The following is a 22,602-nucleotide window of genomic DNA, read 5'->3' as shown; positions in this document are numbered from 1 at the left end:
GATTCTTCATTCCTGTGTAATGGAAAGCAGCTTCAGACCTACTCATGACTGTGCTTGCAAGTTATTTTGACGAAACAATGTTACTGATCCCTAGAGTGAGTTTATGTTTCCCGGTAAGGATGAAGAGCCATGCGTCTTAATAAATTCACCCTGTGACCTCACTATCTGCGAGGGTCTGACCCGGAGGTCTAACGCATTAAATGAACACTCCACTGTTTTTGAAAATAGGCTCATTTTCCAACTCCCAGTTGTGTTTGACTGTTTTTCGAATCCAGTGAGCCGATCTCCGGGTCTGGCGATAGCACTTTTAGCTTAGCTTAGCATAGATCAATGAATCCGATTAGATCGTTAGCATCTCGCAGAAATATGACCAAAGAGTTTGGATATTTTTCCTGTTTAAGACTTGACTCTTCTGTTGTTACATCGCGTACTTAACAGAAAATGAAAAGCACCCATGGTACGGCAGCAAAGTTCCTTGATTATTATGCTGGAACGAGAGTATAGTTCCTAGCCGTATTTGCCTAGAAAATCGCAAATTTTCATTTTCCGTCATTTTCTTAGTACAAAATGTCACCACAGAAGAGTCAAGTTTTAAAAAGGAAATAAATAGGAACTCTTTGGCCATTTTTGAGCGAGATGCTGATGGTCTAATCAGATTCAATGATCTATGCTAAGCTACAGCTAAACTGCTACCGCCAGACCCAAAGATTGGCTGAATGGATTAAAAAATGGAAAAACACAATTGTTTAACTCTAGTGGAGTTGGAAAATGAACTTATTTTCAAAAATAGTGGAGTGTTCCTTCAAGTCCAGCTTTTGGTACAGTAATATAGAAAAGGTCTTTATTTTCATCCAGCATCCTGAAGCCTTTTTCGGAGAACTTGAGCCTGCCGTATCCAGCACCGATGGGACCATATCAGTTTCTAGCATCTGTGTTCCCTCTCTGTTAGAACAAAAAACTATTTCAATGTCCCTTGAATTCGCTGGTCTTTCTGCGAGAGCCGCGCTGGATGTTGTATCGTCTGCTTGGTGTTGTGTATTAGTGGATGCTGCTCATTGAAGCCGGGGCCCCCAGGCGTTCATCTTGAAGGATTTGAAATCCTCCGTCTGTCGGCTGAAAGCGGCAACGCTGGCATTATGGAGCTTCGGGATGGACAGAAGATAAAGAACAAGGACACAGAAGATTGTGAGGAACTATGGATTGAGTGTTTCAACACTTATTTCGAGTGTGAAATGTGGGTAAAAATCCTAATTGTCCTCTTCTTGACTGGCCCACATTCAGTGTGAAATCCTCAAGGCTTGTTGAGAAGTACAAACAAACTGTTTCCGCTTGGGGCTTCGGAGAATGAAAAGAGAATGAAAAGAAACACTCTTATCAAGTGCTCTGCAAATTTGTTTCCTGCTGTGATACAAGCGACTTATTCTCAACACACTGCGCCCTCTAGTGGCAGCTGAGCTGTAATAGCAATTAGGCATCAATCTAGTGGTTAGTGAGGAAGAGTTGCAGTGGAAGTAAGCCAAGTAACCATGGGTAAAAGGCTGTAAATGGCACCCTATTTGTCACCATTTTCCCTGGAGAGTCTTTCATCTTGGCCAACACTGCGCGGCTCAGGTTCTTTTCTCCGAGACTTTGCTAATGGAGGGTCCACAATGATTGCAGCTACTCAGGCTATCAGAGCTCAGATGCACAGACAGAATTTAAAGGCCAGGGACCTTTATGTCTCTTTATGAGGATGCAAGCCATTCTAGGTCATGGTGTAAAATAGGACAAACAATCGTCAGGCCGCTGCTGAAAGAGTGGTAGGAAGGCAGGTTGTTCGTTGCCGGGTGAGAAACGGAGAGGGGTGTTATTCAACATTTAATCTCATTCTGAGATGAATGTGTGCTGATAAGAATGGCAAGGAACCCAACTCTGTCGACTGAGAGATAAGAACATGCAGCCAGGATATTGTGGGGAATGTAACCTGCGTGGTCGCTTTTAATTTTTGGTCAGAACTTACAGCTACCTCACTTGTTGCAAACTACTAAAAAGTGAATAATAAAAACATTGGTGTAGGATTTACTTTGAAAAAAAAAATGTACACTTAGAATTTGCTCATGAATTACACAAGCAATTACAGAAATGGCAATTAGCGTGAACATTTAAAGTTAAAAACAAAACATTATCTTATTGTCAAATGTAATTCAATAATCTTTTTATTTACAGTTTAGCAAACTTTTTCTCAATACTTTCTCATTAGCTACTGTTTGATTTTACTGAATTTATTTCTACCACTGCTATAAGCATGATTATGACTTGCTTTAAAACAAATTAAATCTATAAAGGTTACTACTAACTATAGTTTTAATAATCGTTCAACTTATATGAGAATAGGGAAGTACACACCAAAGCCATTAATGATAATGACACTGATATTGTTGAAATCACTCTTTTCCCAGCTGATGAAAAATAAAGGCATGACAGCCAATCAGATTCCATCTGACTTTAAAGAGCTTGAGCATAACTGCAGAATGCTTATAAAAATAAACAGAACATTATTGTCTATTAGTGTGGATCATAATATGTTATCATTATAGTTATCTTTTAAGTTATCGTTTTTGGTGTGATTGTCTAACATTTAGTAGCCTGCTTCCTCTATTCATGTAGAGCTTCCTTAACAACTAAAGATATTAAATATTTTGTAAAATTATATTATTTATATAACATTATGTTGAATAAAAAATATGAAATGACTGGACAATTAATTTTCATGAGTGCACAATCAGTACATGCTTGTGTCATCTATTAATAATCCTTAATGGCATTATTATAGCAGAAACAAACATGAATGTATCTAAACTCATGAAAATGAATCGTCGAATTTACAACTGTTTAATGTGAAAAATATGATAAAGCTCTGCCCATGATCAGGCAAAGAGAAATGAAAGTACACATTATTAATGTGTAACCAAAAAAATTCACAATTCTCGCACATTTAACTTCCTACTGTATATATTTATTTCCCCAAATTTCTCTCATATGTTCATGATTAATTCATAGTCTTCAATATCAAATTCATATTTATTTCAAATATCAATTATACTCTAAATATCACAAACTTGTCCCAATGATTTCTTAATCATTGTCTATAAAAATCTCAGAGCTCATTAAATATTAGTGCTTCTTCTTTGGCTGCTAAAAGTAAATGTATCATGGACTACAGTATGTTTGGCACACCTGAAGGTTATATTACAGCACACAAACAAGTAATGGCTTATTCTCTAGGGTACAATTTTTGGGTTCACTAATTTCCTAAAGCATAAAAAAGGCTTTTAATAATGATTCCTTGGTACCTGCACGTGCAAATTCTGGGTTTGGAATGAAAACATGTCTTTATTTGACAGTCACATCACACTTCACCATGCTCCTGGTCTACTGGCCACAGAACTCCATGCACTGGTCCCTGAGGTCCCGCCGACCTCTGAACTTCTGCGTACTCCTGCACGGTTGCCTGTTAGCTCTGCAATGGAGGACAGCTCCAGGTCGCTGTCCTCATCAGACAGCTGGAAGACAGGTATATTACAAAGCTTTTCAGTCTAATACTGAAGGCAATGTTCAAAAACTAATTATATTTCTGCTGCAAGATTTTAACAGCAATGGAAATGACTTGAGAATATATGAGCTATGAGAGAATATGTGGTTGTTTTTTTTTTTTTTTACCGCTCTCTGTTTTACAATGGCAGGGCGAGGGGAGGGGTTGGATGGGGGCAGAACTCTAGTCCCACCCACAGGCTTTTTGATTGGTGTGCTTAGCTGTCTTTCCAAACTTCTTGTCAGTGTTTGGACAACAGAACCTGCAATCAAAAAACATTCATGTTTAAAAAGTCAACATCCCACATGAAGTTTGTAAGCTCTAAAGCTGGCATTTCAAAAATATTTGTCTAATCTTTTTTTTTTTTTTTTTTTGTGCGGCAGGGGTGATGAACTTTTGACCAACACCCAGAAACAAGTTAGCATTCTAGAATAGTTTGAGTTTGCAAACTATTCTAACTAAAACATTAATGGAAAATATGAAAATGGTCTAAAATAAGCTGCATTCTGTAACTTTTTGGGGTTAAAATGATCCGAAATCAATATTTGAGCAAGTACATAACCAGCCAGTGTTCAAAATGATCCCCTTACTTTAGCACGATTCACAACAGTTAGCTTATAATAATGTTTTCTAAATTGAGTGGTATGGGTGGGTTTTCGCGGGAAATTCAAGCATGTCACCATGTCATTACGTCACATCTGTAAACATAAAGAAGTTGTATCACATGTGAGGATGCTGCAGGTGGCAGATCGTTCATAGCCTTTTCTCACAGCAGATGGAATAATTAAATGTATCATTTTCATGGCAGTTTTCTAATCCAGAAAGGATTATATATTTTTGAAACACAAGAATGAAGTTACATGTTATTCCAGTTTTAAAATGAACATAATTATAATATAATATAACAATAATTTCTCAATATTTAATTTGAATGGTATGACAATTAAAGATTAGACAGTACAGAAATTAACATCTACACTGTAATACACTCTTTACTCATAGTCACGCAATACTGATGTTGTTAACATTAATAATTTGAGAATAAAGTAACAACAATAATAATTTGCACTATTTGATGTGATTAAATCATCCTCACATGTAACACGATTATTTTAATGCTTTTTTCCTCAGTTGGTCAGAACAAACATGGCAGACTTTGTTACTTGTTCAGACAACAATTTATAGTGAAAATTCTTATATTCCAAGACGTCGGCTAAAATCTGTGATTGCAAAGTACAGTAAATATCCACACCGGCGCGGTGAATGACTGCCACACATACTCCTCAAAACATTACATTCATCCGCGCTGGAGCCGTGCCGGTGCACAACCCATGCGAGGAAGATAATTCCACAATCAACTGCAATTGCAGGTTTTCGCCATTGGCGACAAAGAGGTCAGACTTACAGACTGCACTTTAAATAAAGACTGAAAGATCGAGTTGTTGGAAAAAGTTGACTTAGTTGTTGAAGTCAAGCTAGTCTAGGTTTAGCTTTTCATGACTGATGATTATATTTAGGGTTCAAAATTCTTAAAAGTTGTTCCTTTGTTAAGATTATCATGATTAACAAATCTTGTAAGAATCATAAACTTTTGTTGGTCAATAATCTGCAATAATGCAGTCACCTGGGTGATGATAACTTCCAGGTTTTTTTCACTTACAAAAAATGTGTCCTTACTGCAGCACTCTATTTTGGCAAAATTATATAGAAAACACAGGGCTGTGAATGGTTCTATATTAAATATATTTGGTATTCAGACTAATTCCAAATGGAGAAATGCAAATAAATAAACATGTGGGACTTTGGCATTTGCTCACCATGTGAATTGGGACTTTTGGGGAGTTTGGGTGTGTCAGAAGCCTCTGACAGTTCACTGTCTGTCCAATCAGGTTCAGCTGTTGGGTTCAGCAGTGATCCTGACTGGACAAGGCGCACGGAAGGGGAAGGCTTGCCCCGTGAGCTGGTGATATAGGCATTGTCCTCAACTGACTCATCCTCATCTGAACTGAAAGGTGGTGTGCTAATAAGAAAAATATACATTTAAAAACATACTGATAAGGTAATGTTAAGTATAGTTAAAAAAACTTGATATCTCAACTTTCTATTTCATATACACACGTATGTCTCTAAATAGTCTGAATTAAAGAAAGTATACCCCTTCTTTTTTTGTTGTGTTTTTGGAGTCTGTTTCTGAGGTGCATTGGAGCGTGGGGTGGGTGTTGGAATAAGTGCTGGTGGCTGCTGACTCTTGGCCCTCTGACCGGATGACTTTGGGCCCTCCCTGGATCGGATGCTTTTTTCCTTCACTAGTGTTGATTTTTTCTTTCCCCCTAAAACAAATATATGAGAATGACTGATCTTGGTTCAGAATAGTGGCACCAAATGGAACTGAGTCGAAAGCAGATAAGTTAGACGTGCGAGTATGGGTAGTCTGGTGGCATGATAAATAACACATTTTCTTACCTTGTTTAAAAGTGCTGGGTGTTAATTTCCCCTGGATATTCTGTAGGCTTTTCACTTGCCTGATGACCTCCCGTGCCAGGTTGTCTCTTTGGTTCTGAAGGTCTGGCTGCTGTCTGTATTTCTGCAGCCGCTGACCAGTCAACAGAGCACTCAGACTCTTAAAAGTTTGCTTAGAGATACCCTTGGTACCCTGCCAAAACATCATCACCTTCAACATCAGAGCAATGCTTGTTGAATGACATCATATATCCATGCATCCACGGTCCAAAATTAACTTTTTTTTTTTTTTTTTGCACATTTCTTTTGGAACTGATGTGTTCTTTTGTTTAGTGCTTGGATTGTACAGTATGTCAGTGATCAGGCTATCATTCCTACAGATTAACTGAAATCATGCCAGGTTTCCTAAAATACTGTCTCATTTAGTATTTTATGCCTTAAATGTTGATATTGATGCTTGTTTGGGTCAGTCTGTACCTTCCGCAGTCCCATATTCTCCAGTTTCTCCTCCAGTGATTCTTCTAGAATGGGTCTAGACGCTTTCATCAGCTCTGACTTTCCTTTACGTAACTTTAGAACCTTCCACTGGGGTTCATCTGATTCCTCCATGCCTGAAGGTGCATACAAATTTTGTTTTAATAATGTACATCCATGGCATGATTGGTGTGTGTATGTACATTATGCACTGCGGTTAGAAACTAATGAACCACACACTCTCTTCATCTTCCTCCACTGGTTCTTCAGGAGAATCTTGGGCTTTTTGCAAAACCACTGGAGCTACCAAATGAGAGACAAAAACGTGTCAAAACACATTAAATTAGAATCAAAGCAACAATATTTTTATGTGATTATGCATTGAGTAAATCCATAAATGGCAGCTATAATTCATTACCTGAGACTGACAGCTTTTTAATCTGTGGTGAAGCATTAATAAGAAATATGATTAGTGTTCAAGTATCAAGACATCAGAAGATAATTTAGCAGTAACTACACGTTAATCTAATTATGTGTTATTATATGAGTTAAAGGTGAAGTGTGCCATTTTAAAATACTTAAAAAATAGCTTAATAAGATGACTATAGGTTTATATGTTCTCCAAAGAGTGTTAACACGGGTGCTTATTTTTACAGAATGGCTCGCAATAAACTCTTTAGCATGTAACTTGTTTGTCCAAACAAAGCAGATGAGATGGGGATTCTGTAAACATTATTTTTGCAAGTCTTTTTAATGCCTCTAGTGGCACTTCACTATCAAGGATACCATTTTCTGACAAGAGCATGGTTTTATAGCTATTTTGTATCCACTGTTTGTTACTGTGGAGTAAATAACCAACCTTCTCCTCCTGAGATTTGATTAATCTGTCCTTCTGGCTCAGCTGAGAAGAGAGAGAGACAACCTGCCGCTGAAGTTTCTGCAGACTGGAGCCAGAGTTCTTCTCCACAGACAAGGCCTTCACAAGCCTGGCATTCTCACTCTTCAGCTGTAACACACACATACAAATCACAGACATGATAAGAGTGTTTGAGCATGTTGCCCAGTAGGGGTGTGCAGCAAAGCCAATATCTGTATCTGCAGCAATCTTAAAATTATTTATATATGCATTCGAATAAATTCAGGAAATCATAAAATCATATAATTGTTTTATTAGAATTCAAACATTTCTTTAAACATCTTTTAACCTGAACAAAAACTTAATGTTAAATATACTCATAATGCCCAGACAGTTCAATACTATAAAAAGACTTGCCTCTTCCTTCTCCTGTCGGTGTCTGTTCTGTGCTTCCTGAAATTTCTCCTTCCATTCACTTTTCTAAATGGACATGAATAATATATTGAGAAACTGGTAATGCATGCACTCTGTGAACTAAAAAGTATCATATATGCATAATATATATATATAAATTCCTTTAAGAACCCAGAACCAAATTTACAACCAAAAATTATAATGTAGTTTGACCTTACATCAGTTTTCAGTGACAAATAGTGCAACATGGCAACAGAAAATTCTGCCTGATGTGGCACAATAACAGATTATCAGATTCAGAACATATTTCCTATTTAATACACAGCTGTTGACCCGATTTTTCACACCAGAAATTTAGCTGTTTCAGAATGATCTATTTTGTAGCCTGAAAACTGCATTTTGGTGTTTGAAATGAAATCCACTATTTTGACAGTGAAATGGAATGGAAATTAAATTTAGTCACATTGCGAGTGATTTACTCACATTGTAGAGGGTTGTTTCCAAATGTAGCTACTAAAACATACATTGAGTCCGTAATGGATGTTGAAATCTTGTTTAACAGTCGCAAACATTATGATCTTATATATTGAGCTGTTCCACACAGAAAGAGAATGGACAGCTGATATCCCCCAGCAGTCAGAACAAAATCAACTCTCCGAAAATGTATATTTCACACTTATTTGTTTTGTTTTTGAATAAAGAGATCCCTGGACAGATTCTTGACCGCATAATCGACACAAGAAAAAATGAAGGAATCTCTGTGCTGTATTTTGATGATTTACCACAGAGAGGTACGCAATAATGTAGGGAGGATGTTTTCTCTTGTCTCTGATTTACCACTAGCCCCATTGAACTTGAAAAACATTTATTATATCTAGCCAAGTTTCTACCCCATACAGTAAATGTAAACATTGCAAAGACCATAAGCATGCCCACACGCATGTCTCCAAAGATCACAGATGCCATCTTGTGCACCTAGCCAATTATAACTGCAGATTTTAATTAGCCTATATTTCAGCTTCAGAAAATATACCTAATTTGCATTTAAGTCACAAAAATAAAAATAAAAAAGTAATTTATTTCATCTCAGAGTCTATACTAGGCATTCCTAAATATAAATAACTTGCATAAGAGTTGTTCAGTATCTGCTGATGAATAATCTTTTTTTTTTTTTTTTCACTTCTATAAAAATAATAACCATTCATTTTAATTGGGCACTGTATTAATGACTCATGCATTACTCAGTGAACAAGCAAACAACTCTCACCTTCCTGGCCATTTTCTCTTTTAGCTCTCTCTCTCTGTTTTCTCTCAGTTCTTTCTCAGGGTCACTCTCTTCTTGTAAAGTGACATTATTAGGTACACCCACCTCTTTGTTCTGCAACACTAGCAGTTTCTATAGATGAAAAAAAAAAGAAAAAAAAAGAAAACATCAACAATGTATGTCTGTATGTATGGCTTCCTGGCAGACATCCATACCAGAGGATCTGTCTCCATCTACTGGTGACAGTTTAAAGTAGGCTTTTAATTTTAAATCATTATACTCACAGCCTCTATGGATGAGCTCTTGCTTGCCATGTCTTTAGACTCCTGGAGAAATAACTGTCTCAGCTCTCCAATTTCCTGCTGAGATTTTCTTCTCTCCTCTTCTTTCCATCTCTCCAGTGCTTCCTTCTCTGACTGTTCTCTCCTTCGCTGCTCTTCTTGTTCCTGGAACACATCTGAGTTAAGTGACATATGTTCTCTTAAACTGGTATTTCATATGGAGTTTAAGGAGTCTTCATCATCTAAGGGGAAACTGTGATGTAAAAAAGAGATCTTTAAATACTTTTACACTTGCTCACACAACTTTCGAGAGAAAAGAAACTTTGCATTTGGGTTCTCTTATAAAAGTATTTTATTTCTGCAATAAATGGTATATTTGCTTGGAAAAACATTGAAATTGATTTTTTTGTTCTTCTTCTTGTTTTTTTTTTTTTTTTCATTTCAAATTATTTTGATCAACAGTTTTGTGATTGCTTTTAAAAGATTTACAAGCAAGCCAAAAAGTTTCAAGGAGAATGCAAAACTTTTTTGATATAACTTAACTGAATCCAAGTTTCTCAAGGGAACACAAAAGCACTGAAATAGTATTATTCCTCTCATCTCATTTTCCTATCAACATATTCCTTTAAGGGCTTAGAATTATTAGAGATGGTGAAGGAAAAATTATATTCAAACGATTTACAATGATTCAGTGATTTGAATTTATTTTGGTTTCACTCGCAAAACTTTTGTGTTCGCCCAATAAATGCAACAATGCCATGGTCTGTCTGAATACTTGATTCTGATTGGCTGGCAGGTGTTGATTAAGTAAGGAATAATTGACAACGGGCCATTGAATTATTAGAAAAATGTGCATTATTTTTCTAATAATTCAATGATCCTGAGTCAACTATTGCATTTACACTAAAGTTACCACATCTCAAGACATCGACCAGATATATTTAAAGGGATCCGTCTGGTTTTGGTACTTAAATCACTGTTCCACATCTCATCTAACACCTCTTTTGCTAGATCTAAAACATAATTTTAAAGTTTGTAATGGAAGCTTGAGCCGTTGATTGCATACTAATTCAGTTGTTAATGAAGTAATTAGAAAGAGAGCGAGACAGAGACACACAGAGAAAAAGAGATAGATAGATAGATAGATAGATAGATAGATAGATAGATAGATAGATAGATAGATAGATAGATAGATAGATAGATAGATAGATAGATAGATAGATAGATAGATAGATAGATAGATAGATAGATAAAGGACTATGGATATGCAGCCTACAAAATTTACATTACTGTATTAACAGAACTGAATTGATTGTGATGAACATTACTAGTAAATAAATAGAAGCAGAACTGCAGCAAACTATATTACACTGAATATTAAAACAGAGAATATTGCACAGAATGTGAAGTATTACATTGTACTACAGTACAGGTTCCAGTTTAATCACAAAGGGTCCATGTGTCAGACACTTCACTATCTTGAGGCCACGAGTTACTTATCTTGAGGCCACGAGATAGTATCTTGAGGCCATGAGTTAGAATCTTGAGGCCACGAGTTACTTATCTTGAGGCCACGAGATAGTATCTTGAGGCCACGAGTTACTTATCTTGAGGCCACGAGATAGTATCTTGAGGCCATGAGTTAGTATCTTGAGGCCATGAGTTAGTATCTTGAGGCCACGAGTTACTTATCTTGAGGCCACGAGATAGTATCTTGAGGCCATGAGTTAGTATCTTGAGGCCACGAGTTACTTATCTTGAGGCCACGAGATAGTATCTTGAGGCCATGAGTTAGTATCTTGAGGCCACAAGTTAGTATCTTGAGGCCACCAGTTACTTATCTTGAGGCCACGAGTTAGTATCTTGAGACCACTAGTTAGTTTATTGAGACCACTAGTTAGTTTCTTGAGGCTACCAGTTACTTATCTTGAGGCCACGAGTTACTATCTTGAGGCCACAAGTTACTATCTTGAGGCCACAAGTTAGTATCTTGAGGCCACAAGTTACTATCTTGAGGCCACGAGTTAGTATCTTGAGGCCATGAGTTACTTTTCTTGAGGCCACGAGTTAGTATCTTGAGGCCACGAGTTAGTATCTTGAGGCCATTAGTTACTTATCTTGAGGCCACGAGTTAGTATCTTGAGGCCATGAGTTACTTATCTTGAGGCCACGAGTTAGTATCTTGAGGCCACGAGTTACTTATCTTGAGGCCAAGAGTTAGTATCTTGAGGCCACGAGTTACTATCTTGAGGCCACGAGTTAGTATCTTGAGGCCACGAGTTACTTACCTTGAGGCCACGAGTTAGTATCTTGAGGCCATGAGTTACTTATCTTGAGGCCAGAAGTTAGTATCTTGAGGCCATGAATTAGTATCTTGAGGCCACGAGTTACTTATCTTGAGGCCACGAGTTAGTATCTTGAGGCCAAGAGTTAGTATCTTAATTTTTTTTTTTGACAAAGTGGGACCAGAGGGGCTCCGTACATAAGCTATATTGTCAACAGTGTACTGCACCTGTATAAAATACCTAAGCTTAAATTGCGAACTTTAGGCTACATTATATTTCTCATTAGAAAAAGTAAAACCATGGCGCAGGTAGGCTACTACACACACGCATCTCATTCTCACTCAAGTTCGCTCGCTAAATTAAATGCTATAATTAATTCAAACAAATGTAATCTTACTGCACTTAATAATATTTTCCTGCTCTATCTTATTTAAAGAGAGTAGATATGGAATTATATTTAGTTCAATAATAATGAATAAAACTTTATAAAACTGAACGTAACTTTTTCAGAAACCTTCAAATAGATGCCATTACAAAAGAAGAAAAACACAATGAAAATGAAAAAACCACTCTCGCGGTGATTAAATCTGCTACACCAAAAATACACCAGAAACTTTGGGATGACATTGTTGTGTTTGACAAGTGTAAGAGTCTGCCAGGCTTCTCAGTACATATGAAAAACATTATATTTGAGAATTATGACTCTGACCCCACAAACGAAAATATCAGTTTTGTTATAAATTTAAAAATTTTTCCTGAACAAATTTCACATTCACAAATGCAAATTGTCCAACTGTAAACCTGTCTTCTCTGTTTTTCTAAAAGAAATGGAAAATTATTTGAATTTAATCTCAGTATCTACTAATAAGTCGTGGCCTAATGGTTAGAGGGTTGGACTCCCAATCGAAGGGTTGTGGGTTCTAGTCTCGGGCCGGACGGAATTGTGGGTGGGGGGAGTGCATGTACAGTTCTCTCTCCACCTTCAATACCACGACTTAGATGCCCTTGAGCAAGGCATTGAACCCCCAACTGCTCCCCGGGCGCCGCAGCATAAATGGCTGCCCACTGCTCTGGCTGTGTGCTCACAGTGTGTGTGTGTTCACTGCTCTGTGTGTGTGCATTTCGGATGGGTTAAATGCAGAGCACAAATTCTGAGTATGGGTCACCATACTTGGCTGAATGTCACTTCACTTCACTTAATAAGAAAGCTATAAGGACTGTTAGAATTTGTTTCGCCTTTGATCATGTGTAATTTTGTTTAGATTTTGGCCCTCTTTCCTTTAGTTCTATTTTATTCTTTATTGTTTTTTTTGTTGTTGATTTTTTTGTTGTTTAGTGGTTGATATTATGTGATGTTTGTTTATACTTTTGTGTGTTTTTGTTCTATGCATTAATAAAAAAAAAAAGAAAAAGAAAAAAAAGCTCTTACAGTGATTTGTATGCAATACGTCTTGCCTTGTATTACTAAATATGCAAATAATATTTGACCTTCGATCATCTCAGTCTGTAAAGATGAGCTCTCAGGAGGAGATACGGAGCAGCATCATCTTCCTCCTCCGCTTGTTCTTCAAGGCAGCTTGAAGTAAACTTGTTTTACTGAAGTGACCGATAACATCGATACAAGTTTTTAATGTTACAGTGTGAAACAGTTGTTGCAGGTAATTATTTTCATTCAGTAACACAGACTTACTTCAAGGTTTCTTGAAGGACAAGAGCTCATCTTTACAGACTGAGACGATCGGAGGTCAAATATAATTTACATATTTAGCTTTACAATATGCGTGCCACTCTCTGGCACCCCTGAGTGACGCCTGTACTTCCCGGTCAGAGAGCATCTGTCCATCAAAAGCTCACTATCCAATCAGAGTAGATCACCGTTAAACCCGCCCCCACGAGAGGTTTGTGTCAAAACTCTAAATGAAAAACTGTGAAGCAAAAGCGTAATCTGTGGCAATGCATTCAGAATCCACGATCAGCGAAAACGAATCTTTGAAAAACATTAACGAAAAATGAAGCATATTTGAAGAGCCTGTTACATTTGTGCAACTGTGTTAATTTTTTTCATTTTCATTGTGTTTTTCTACTTTTGTAATGTCATATTTTTGATAGTTTCTGAATTTGAATATTGAAGCAAATGTAATTCCATAAGTAGAATGCTACATCTAACAAGTTGTAGCCAGTGATGCGTGTGTCAGTGTATAAACAACCCGCACCTGACCGATGTTTTCAACTAACCCACCCGCTATTTGGACCCCAAAAAAGAAAAAGAAAATATTGTACTCGATCTGCTTCCTGACCTAGGGTGACCATATGAGCAATTTTCCCAGGACGCGTCCTTGCCAGGATTTTTATATTGCCTAAAATATCCAGATTTTGGGTGTTTGTGCTGTGCAGATAAATCATTGTATGACATTCATATAAGAGCTATAGAGAGCAGAGCAGACGGCTTCCTTATGCATTAAAATCACTCTCTTGGTACTTTGGTGTCATACAATGAACGGTGTGCAGTGACGCTTCAAGTTGAATGAAACGAACAAACACCTAACATGTATGTGTATTTGCATTGCTTTGATCATTTTCTGTAGATCTCACCTTCTCACACGCCACGATTGGTTGATTATGTACCATACTTGCATGTTATTGGTCAAAATACTTTGGATGTTTTAGGCAATATAGAATTCCTGACAAGGACGCGTCCTGGGAAAATGGCTCATATGGTCACCCTACCTGACCCTCATTTTCTAAAAGTAGTAAATGCGTCACCCCTTTATATTAATTTAATTACGTAAATAGGCTATAGCCTACAGGATAATAAACGTTATGACCGCACACATAAGGCTTGCCACAAAGAAATTGTTAAAGTAATGATTATGAATGTGTCTAAATTAGCAAGGAAACATTTAATTGTTTAGTAATAAACTGGTGTTTTCTGTGTCACTGCTAAGATGAAGTTGACGATGCGGACTCGCCATGAACGCCAGAGAGAAATGCACATTTCATATGGATTACATAATCAGAGAGTAGCCTATTTATTTTGGTTTGAATATTTTCGTTTAAAAGCAGACATTTCAAGCTTTCTGTAATATATTGCCTATATTTTTTTTTAAACCCACCGACTTAAATATTAAAGGTACAGGTTGTAGGACCTGCCACAAGAGGGCACACTACCAAAACAATAACAATCGCGTGGTTTGATGACGCTAAGAAGCGTGAAATGATGGGACTTGTTGTCTTCTACCCAACCGCTGACTGCCATTAACCAGACGGAAAGATAAATCATGGATTCAACGGATGTTTTATAAATGTTGTGTTTGATGTCATCATTTTATTATATTGAATTAAACCCGAGTGATGGAAGGTTTACAACTAAATTTTTAGTCATAGATGTTAGAATATTTGTCCAATTTGATGGTGTTATAACAGCACAGTTTCAAGTATTCAAATCAATAATAATAAATGTTATTTTGAACTTACCAATATAATTTGCAATAATGATTGATTTATATTTCTGTAAATAGAAACTGTTTTTATTTACACCGTTTAACTTGTGAGGTGAAATAAGCAAGGGTAAATAAAGTGGTAAATAACCAAATGCAATAACACTGCACCTACATAAACTTTAGTCATTCAAACAGCAAACTCGAGTTCAACGATTTGCGCGAGTAGATTACATACAAAGTCAATGCAAAGACGCGATCAGACTATGGATCACACACGTCCGCGCGGGTCTAGAGACGCAATGCCCCGCATTTGGCTTGTATGCCCCATAATACTAATCGTGTTGATCTTTATAATAGCATACATGGGAGCTGTCCTTGTCGACAGAACCAGCGGCAGATGGTAAACAGTAATTATGTTCCATAAATAAGTAACACAATTCACCATAAAACGTGCAAGAAGAAATAAATAAGGCACTGCTTGAAGCAACCTAGTGGACTGCTGGACACAAGACAGTACTTCCGCATTTGTCCTCGACACTGTTATCATGTGGTTTCTACGTCAGTAAAGGCGGTAACAAAGGATAACTAACGTCATTGACAGGCGACTGCACTGCCCCGTGTCACTGTTTAGAATGCGATTTTTTAAAATGAATTACAAGTGGTTGAAAACATTAGAGATATTGTTAGTAATCAGCTGGACAAAATATATAGCACTAGCCTAGTGGTTTTTGGATATTTTACTGCAAATATCTTACAAATTGTACCTTTAAGACACTTCCTGACCCAAAATATCACCCAAAGTTTCTACAGTTTTTTTTCTTGGCTGTTTCAGAATCTGGAAAATTGACTGGGGCAAACTTGTTACTACAGTCGGTAGAGAGATATGAATGTGTGTGACATACGGCATGATAAATGCTTGTCACTTCTGCTGCCGAAACTTTGTCAGCCCTTGGGTCATTTGGTTTATTGAAAAACAATTGCACTGATTTGCATGTTTCTTGATGGTGTGCTTTTTTTCTGTGGTACTCACATGCACCATGTGAGTTCACTACGTATTCTCCACCATGTCCCACAGAAAAACTGCTTTTGCATAAAATGCAAAAAGCTCTCTCTGCTTCGCCATCTACAGGTCTTAACCAAAAGTATGTTGTGGTCCATTCGCTATTAAAAGTGCATCTTCTCTTTTTCGTGGCCACACTGGCCATGGCTGCTTAACCTGACCGAGCAGCGTGCCCGCTCTCCAATTTGAGATTGCTGACAAGGCTGAGGAGGCTTTCGTGCACCAGTCAACAGTTTGATTGATGTACAACTCAGCCTATCGACTAACAATTTTATTGCTCTCCTCTGAACTATTGGACACAAGTTAACAGTACGCCTATGGACGTATCCGTGTTTTTATTAGGCAGGGTCGAATGAAAAAGTGGGACAGATGCTCACTTTGCGTGAGGCGGGAAAAAGGGTCAAATTGCTGTACAGTACAACGTAAAGCCGTAAAGTGTAAGCCTATGTATTGAAAAATTGTGTCTAGTACTATATAAATTACAAAGGTTTAATTGGCATCTTTATTTCAAACGACCCGACCGACCGCGGCCCAAATATCATAAAAAAATCTTTTTGGATGACTCGTAACCGCGGGTGACCACAGGCACCCGCTCATTTTGGATGAACCTGCGCATCGCTGGTTGTAGCCTAACTGACGAAAATAACCGTCATTTTTAACGTTCGGGTCAAATATTGCAGCACAAATATTATAAACATCTTTAATATGTGAATGCCGGAAATGACCATGGCATAAGCGGGATAATCAACGGCTAACTGTGCATTAAACGATTTGATGGTTCTTTGCCTCCACTTCGTGCATTCAAATCGTATAATGCACAGCTAGCCGTTGGTTGTCCCTTATGTATCAAATACTGGAAATAGATACAGAAGAAAACAGGGTTATTTAAGAATCGTAAAGCTGTATAGGATGCTGGATCTTGATTAAACAAACTCACCTGCTGTCGCCTCAAACTTTCTGTTTCTCTCTCTGCTTGTAGCTCCATTTGAGTCAATCTCAGCTTCTCCTTCAGCTCTTCTATCCTATCTTCCATCTCTTCTACCTTCCGCTTCTTTTGTCTCTCTGAAACATATACATGCACAAGCAGTGATATTCAGTTGTTAATTGTTAATTATTTCCAACCACATCATCAATGAAATTCAAATCAACTGCTAGCTCACCTGCCTAACCTGAAATTGTATTAAACTTGTATTAAACAAACACATTTTTTTTCCACCAACCTGCATCTGTAACTTCAGGATGTCGTCTTTGAACGTGTGCTTGTAAGTAAGAGTAGTTCACAAATGATTTTTCACAGAACTGGCACTGTCAAGGATAAAAAGGCATCAAAATATTAGAACTGGTTTTATGATATCTAAAGGTCACCCAGCAGCCAGTAGTTCATTCTGTGCTGAATTTACAATATATTTAATTATGAAATATAGTAATGTTTCTTAAATTAAATAGTACATGTAACATTATGTTACCAGACTCAAAAAGCTCACATTACACATTTCCAATTCTTTATCTTTCCAGTTAGCTTTGGTTAGCAAAATACCACCTTAGCCTATAGTTATTTTTATTATCTATGTCACACATTTTTAAAGTATTGAATTTGGCAACCCACTCTAAAAAACAAACAAACAAACAAAAAAAAAAAACATTTATTAGCCTACAGATTCAAAATCCTACCAATCCAAAAGTTTGGGGTCAGTAGGATTTTTCATTTATTTTATTTTTTAAAGATCAATGCTTGCATTATGCACAGATACATTAATTTGATGAAAAGTGGCAGTGAAGAAATTTACAATGTTAAAATATTTCTATTTCACAGAAATGCTGTTCTATTGAACTCTATTAATTAAAGAATCCTTCAAAATGTCACAGTTTCTATTATTATTATTATTTAAACATTGATCATATCACGTGACCTGAAGACTAGAATAATTTAGCTTTGCCGTCAAAGGAATAAATAACATTTTAAAATACATAAAAAATAGAAAACAGTTATTTTAAATTGTTTGGGATCAGTACATTTTCCATTTATTTATTTATTTTAAAAAAAGGATTAAGGCTGTCAGTAAGCACAGACTCATTAAATTATGAATAGTGACAATAAAGAAATGTACAATGTTAAAATATTTATATTTAAAATAAATGCTGTTTTACTGAACTCTATTCATTATATATATATATATATATATATATATATATATATATATATATATATATATATATATATATATAAATCTATATTAAAAACAGGAATATATATATATATATATATATATATATATATATATATATACACACACACACACACACACACACACACACACACACACACACACACACACACACACATATATATATATATATATATATATATATATATATATATATATTCCTGTTTTTAATATAGATTTGATCAAATAAATCCAGCCTTGGTGAGGATAAGAGGCTCCAAACACACACACACACACACACACACACACAAACACACAGAACATACAGATTCAAAATGTTTGAACAGTATGATTAGGAGTGTAAGGTTTTAAAAGAGTTTCAACAGTTCTTCATTTGTAAGAAAAGCACCTTGTGATAATTATTAGCACTGGCCTGCAGGAGGAGCTGTTGAGTGGCGATCATTTTTTTTCTCCGTCGATTCTCCTGTTTGGCCTCTTGCACATTTTTTTCAAGTTCTGCTCGTTGTTCTTCTCCTCGCTGGACCAGAGAGAGTGCCGCCTGCAGACGCTCCTCCAGTCCTGACAGCTGAGAGCTCAGCAAGTCCTGGCAGTGCAGCAGGTACTCAGTGCTCAGCTGAGACATACGAAGCAGTTTGATCAAAGAAGGGTCAGCAGGTCCTCGACAGTTTGGGCACCTCTCGCCCTCCACGGCACAGAACGTTACGGTCGTAATGAAATTCTGAAGCATATCAACATCCATGTCTCGCTCAACACGTTCCACATCAAGGGCTGAGAGACGCCTCCAGTCTACGGGCTCAGTTCGTGAGCGGAAGCGGAAGGGCTGAAGCTGGTGTGCTGGGTTCCAGGGTGGTGTGGAGAGAGCACTGTAGGGCTCACCAGGGGAGAACTGGCCCAACATGGTGACAGGTTTGAGATAGAGAGGTGAATGGATGTGGTGATTCCTAAACAGAGGCTGAGTGTGGAGAGAACACACAATTTAATATCAAAGTTTAGCTTTGATAGCTAAAATGTGACTAAAGACGTTGTTTCTGAAAATTCAGCAATGCCATCCAGAAATTAATTACATTTTAAAACATGTTAAACCAGAAAAATGTATTTTAAACTGTAAAACTGTTTCACAGTATTACTGTTTTATTGTGTTTTTGATTAAATTCGTTTTGCAGCCTTGGTCAGCCCAAAATACTTCTTTTAAAAATATCCTACCAACAATGCATATCAATGTATCCAATTTTAAATAAAAAAATTCAGACAATTTAGTTTTATTTTTTTACATTTAGTATTATTATTTACTATAGTGTGTATTGTTGTTGCCCCATTCCAAATGAATTGCTAAGTGCAGGAAATATATTCACGTGAATTAGATGGCAGATAACATATTGTGAAAGTCAAAGAGTCCATCTCTATGACAGCAACTAAAAACCATTGTCAGCGGCCACTCTTGCACTCTTGTTTTTAGGACTGTAATTTCAATGAAAAGCTCAATTGTCAACAATAAAATGTGTGTGAAAGAGAGCAAGAGCTGCATTTCTTATCTTATTTTCTGTGCATTGCTAGACTATAATATACACCAGCATTCACATCAGCCATAAGAACAGACCCAAATTTTAATCTGTTAAGGAAATCTTGAATATTAACGAGATCTCATGTTTCTTAAAGATTTTTTTTGTTTTATATAGCAGTCAAAAACAAATATTTTTACCTGAAAATGCGCTTGGTAAGGGTTCATCTTGTTCTGATATGAATCAGTGCCATGGGCTCTGAACTGAGTTTACATATCAACAGTAAACGGTCTCTCTGCAACTCAAACTAAACCCGTCACACTATCTGGCTAATTTCACACTTCTCATGTTTCTAGACAACTAACCACACCTGTAAATCTGACTGAACAATCTCAATAGTATACCAGGCAAAGTTTGTGCATCATAATATAAACATTTTCTCAGAGTCTTAATGACTGAGAGACCAAATACAGGTCCTTCTCAAAAAATTAGCATATTGTGATAAAGTTCATTATTTTCCATAATGTAATGATAAAAATTTAACTTTCATATATTTAAGATTCATTGCACACCAACTGAAATATTTCAGGTCTTTTATTGTTTTAATACTGATGATTTTGGCATACAGCTCATGAAAACCCAAAATTCAAAATCTCAAAAAATTAGCATATTTCATCCGACCAATAAAAGAAAAGTGTTTTTAATACAAAAAAAGTCAACCTTCAAATAATTATGTTCAGTTATGCACTCAATACTTGGTCGGGAATCCTTTTGCAGAAATGACTGCTTCAATGTGGTGTGGCATGGAGGCAATCAGCCTGTGGCACTGCTGAGGTGTTATGGAGGCCCAGGGTGCTTCGATAGTGGCCTTAAGCTCATCCAGAGTGTTAGGTCTTACGTCTCTCAACTTTCTCTTCACAATATCCCACAGATTCTCTATGGGATTCAGGTCAGGAGAGTTGGCAGGCCAGTTGAGCACAGTAATACCATGGTCAGTAAACCATTTACCAGTGGTTTCGGCACTGTGAGCAGGTGCCAGGTCGTGCTGAAAAACAAAATCTTCATCTCCATAAAGCTTTTCAGCAGATGGAAGCATGAAGTGCTCCAAAATCTAGTGATAACCTGCTGCATTGACCCTGCCCTTGATAAAACACAGTGGACCAACACCAGCAGCTGACATGGCACCCCAGACCATCACTGACTGTGGGTACTTGACACTGGACTTCAGGCATTTTGGCATTTCCTTCTCCCCAGTCTTCCTCCAGACTCTGGCACCTTGATTTCCGAATGACATGCAAAATTTGCTTTCATCCGAAAAAAAACTTTTTTTGCCACACTTTTTCCTTCCCACAGACTTCCCACTGAGGTGCCTTGATACAGCACTCTGTGAGCAGCCTATTCATTCAGAAATTTATTTCTGTGTCTTACCCTCTCGCTTGAGGGTGTCAATGATGTCCTTCTGGACAGCAGTCAGGTCGGCAGTCTTACCCATGATTGCGGTTTTGAGTAATGAACCAGGCTGGGAGTTTTTAAATGCCTCAGGAATCTTTTGCAGGTGTTTAGAGTTAATTAGTTGATTCAGATGATTAGGTTAATAGCTCGTTTAGAGAACCTTTTCATGATATGCAAATTTTTTGAGATAGGAATTTTGGGTTTTCATGAGCTGTATGCCAAAATCATCAGTATTAAAACAATAAAAGACCTGAAATATTTCAGTTGGTGTGCAATGAATCTAAAATATATGAAAGTTAAATTTTTATCATTACATTATGGAAAATAATGAACTTTTTCACAATATGCTAATTTTTTGAGAAGGACCTGTAACTAAATTATCTGATTCCCACCAGAATCAGCATCCACTTCTCTTAATAGTAGGAATTAAAGTATTTTTTTTCCTTATTGTGTCTAATTATTATGGATGTGTGTATGTATGCCTAATGTTTGAGCGATATTTTGGTTACAAATTTAGTCTCAGCATGTATAACCAAAGAATATGGAATACCCTTTAAAGGACTTTGGTATAACCAAGGTGCAAGATGCAGTCTATTGACTGATTAAAACAAACAAACAAACAAAAACACAGAGGACCACTTTTGATGTCACCTCACTTCACACGAATATTATATATATATTATATATAAATTAACGTTTTCTTCAACGTTTAAAATGTATAAATTAATGTCAAAATAAACTTTTATGATATTAATGAAAATAAAATTACATATAAAGTAAATCACCAAGTAAATCACTTTTTTTTTTTTTTACTTCGCTTAACATAGCCTATTTAACGTTAGAGTTATTAAATCTCTATCTTAAAATGGGTTAGACGTTGTAACTAATTACACGCACTAACTTGAGATTTGATTTAAACCTGATTTTTAAAAGATTGCTCCCATTTATAATGTCTAATGTCGTCACTGACCCATCTGTAGCCTTGTTAATAACAGTACCTCGGGGGGAAAATGATACCAATATGTTAACGTTACATTAAAAAGTAACCTATGTAAGCAATTATTTTTTGCGATCAGCGGTTGACAACAGCGACATACTGTACACAAAAGTAACGTCTAGTAGTCTACATAAAAGTTAATATAAAAAAGAGATTTCAGACACTTACCCTTGTCTTGATTACAAAAATAAAAATAATAATAAGTCAACAGCTTTAAGCTACAAACTGAAAGGAGAAGTTAACAGCTGGCAACTGTTGCTGCTGGGCGGGGCTAAGAGAGAAGCGTTTCTTGTTGCCATAGTGACTACTGACTCATGACCTCAGGTGCCACAACTAAAGATAAGCAGAGAAAACAAAGAGGCA

At 36.7% G+C, this 22,602-nt stretch overlaps 1 protein-coding gene across 1 annotated transcript; it reads right to left on the bottom strand.

The window, feature by feature from the left end:
- Window positions 1-2,972: 2,972 nt before the first annotated feature.
- Window positions 2,973-22,510, bottom strand: dzip1l (DAZ interacting zinc finger protein 1-like). Its single transcript, XM_026263717.1, has 16 exons — window positions 22,408-22,510; window positions 18,680-19,243; window positions 17,326-17,410; window positions 17,043-17,167; window positions 9,324-9,485; window positions 9,043-9,171; window positions 7,779-7,841; window positions 7,365-7,511; window positions 6,924-6,945; window positions 6,746-6,808; window positions 6,509-6,642; window positions 6,035-6,224; window positions 5,727-5,901; window positions 5,389-5,591; window positions 3,700-3,833; window positions 2,973-3,542 (listed from the first exon to the last, which is right to left on the bottom strand). Exons 2-16 carry the CDS (start codon window positions 19,187-19,189, stop codon window positions 3,396-3,398), a joined length of 2,289 nt encoding a protein of 762 aa, XP_026119502.1. The 5' UTR covers window positions 19,190-19,243; window positions 22,408-22,510; the 3' UTR covers window positions 2,973-3,395.
- Window positions 22,511-22,602: the final 92 nt, after the last annotated feature.

This window comes from Carassius auratus, chromosome 6, assembly GCF_003368295.1.
Source record: "Carassius auratus strain Wakin chromosome 6, ASM336829v1, whole genome shotgun sequence".
Classification (NCBI taxonomy): Eukaryota; Metazoa; Chordata; class Actinopteri; order Cypriniformes; family Cyprinidae; genus Carassius; species Carassius auratus.
Note: the sequence above shows the minus strand (reverse complement) of the source record. Positions and strands in the feature narration are given on the sequence as shown.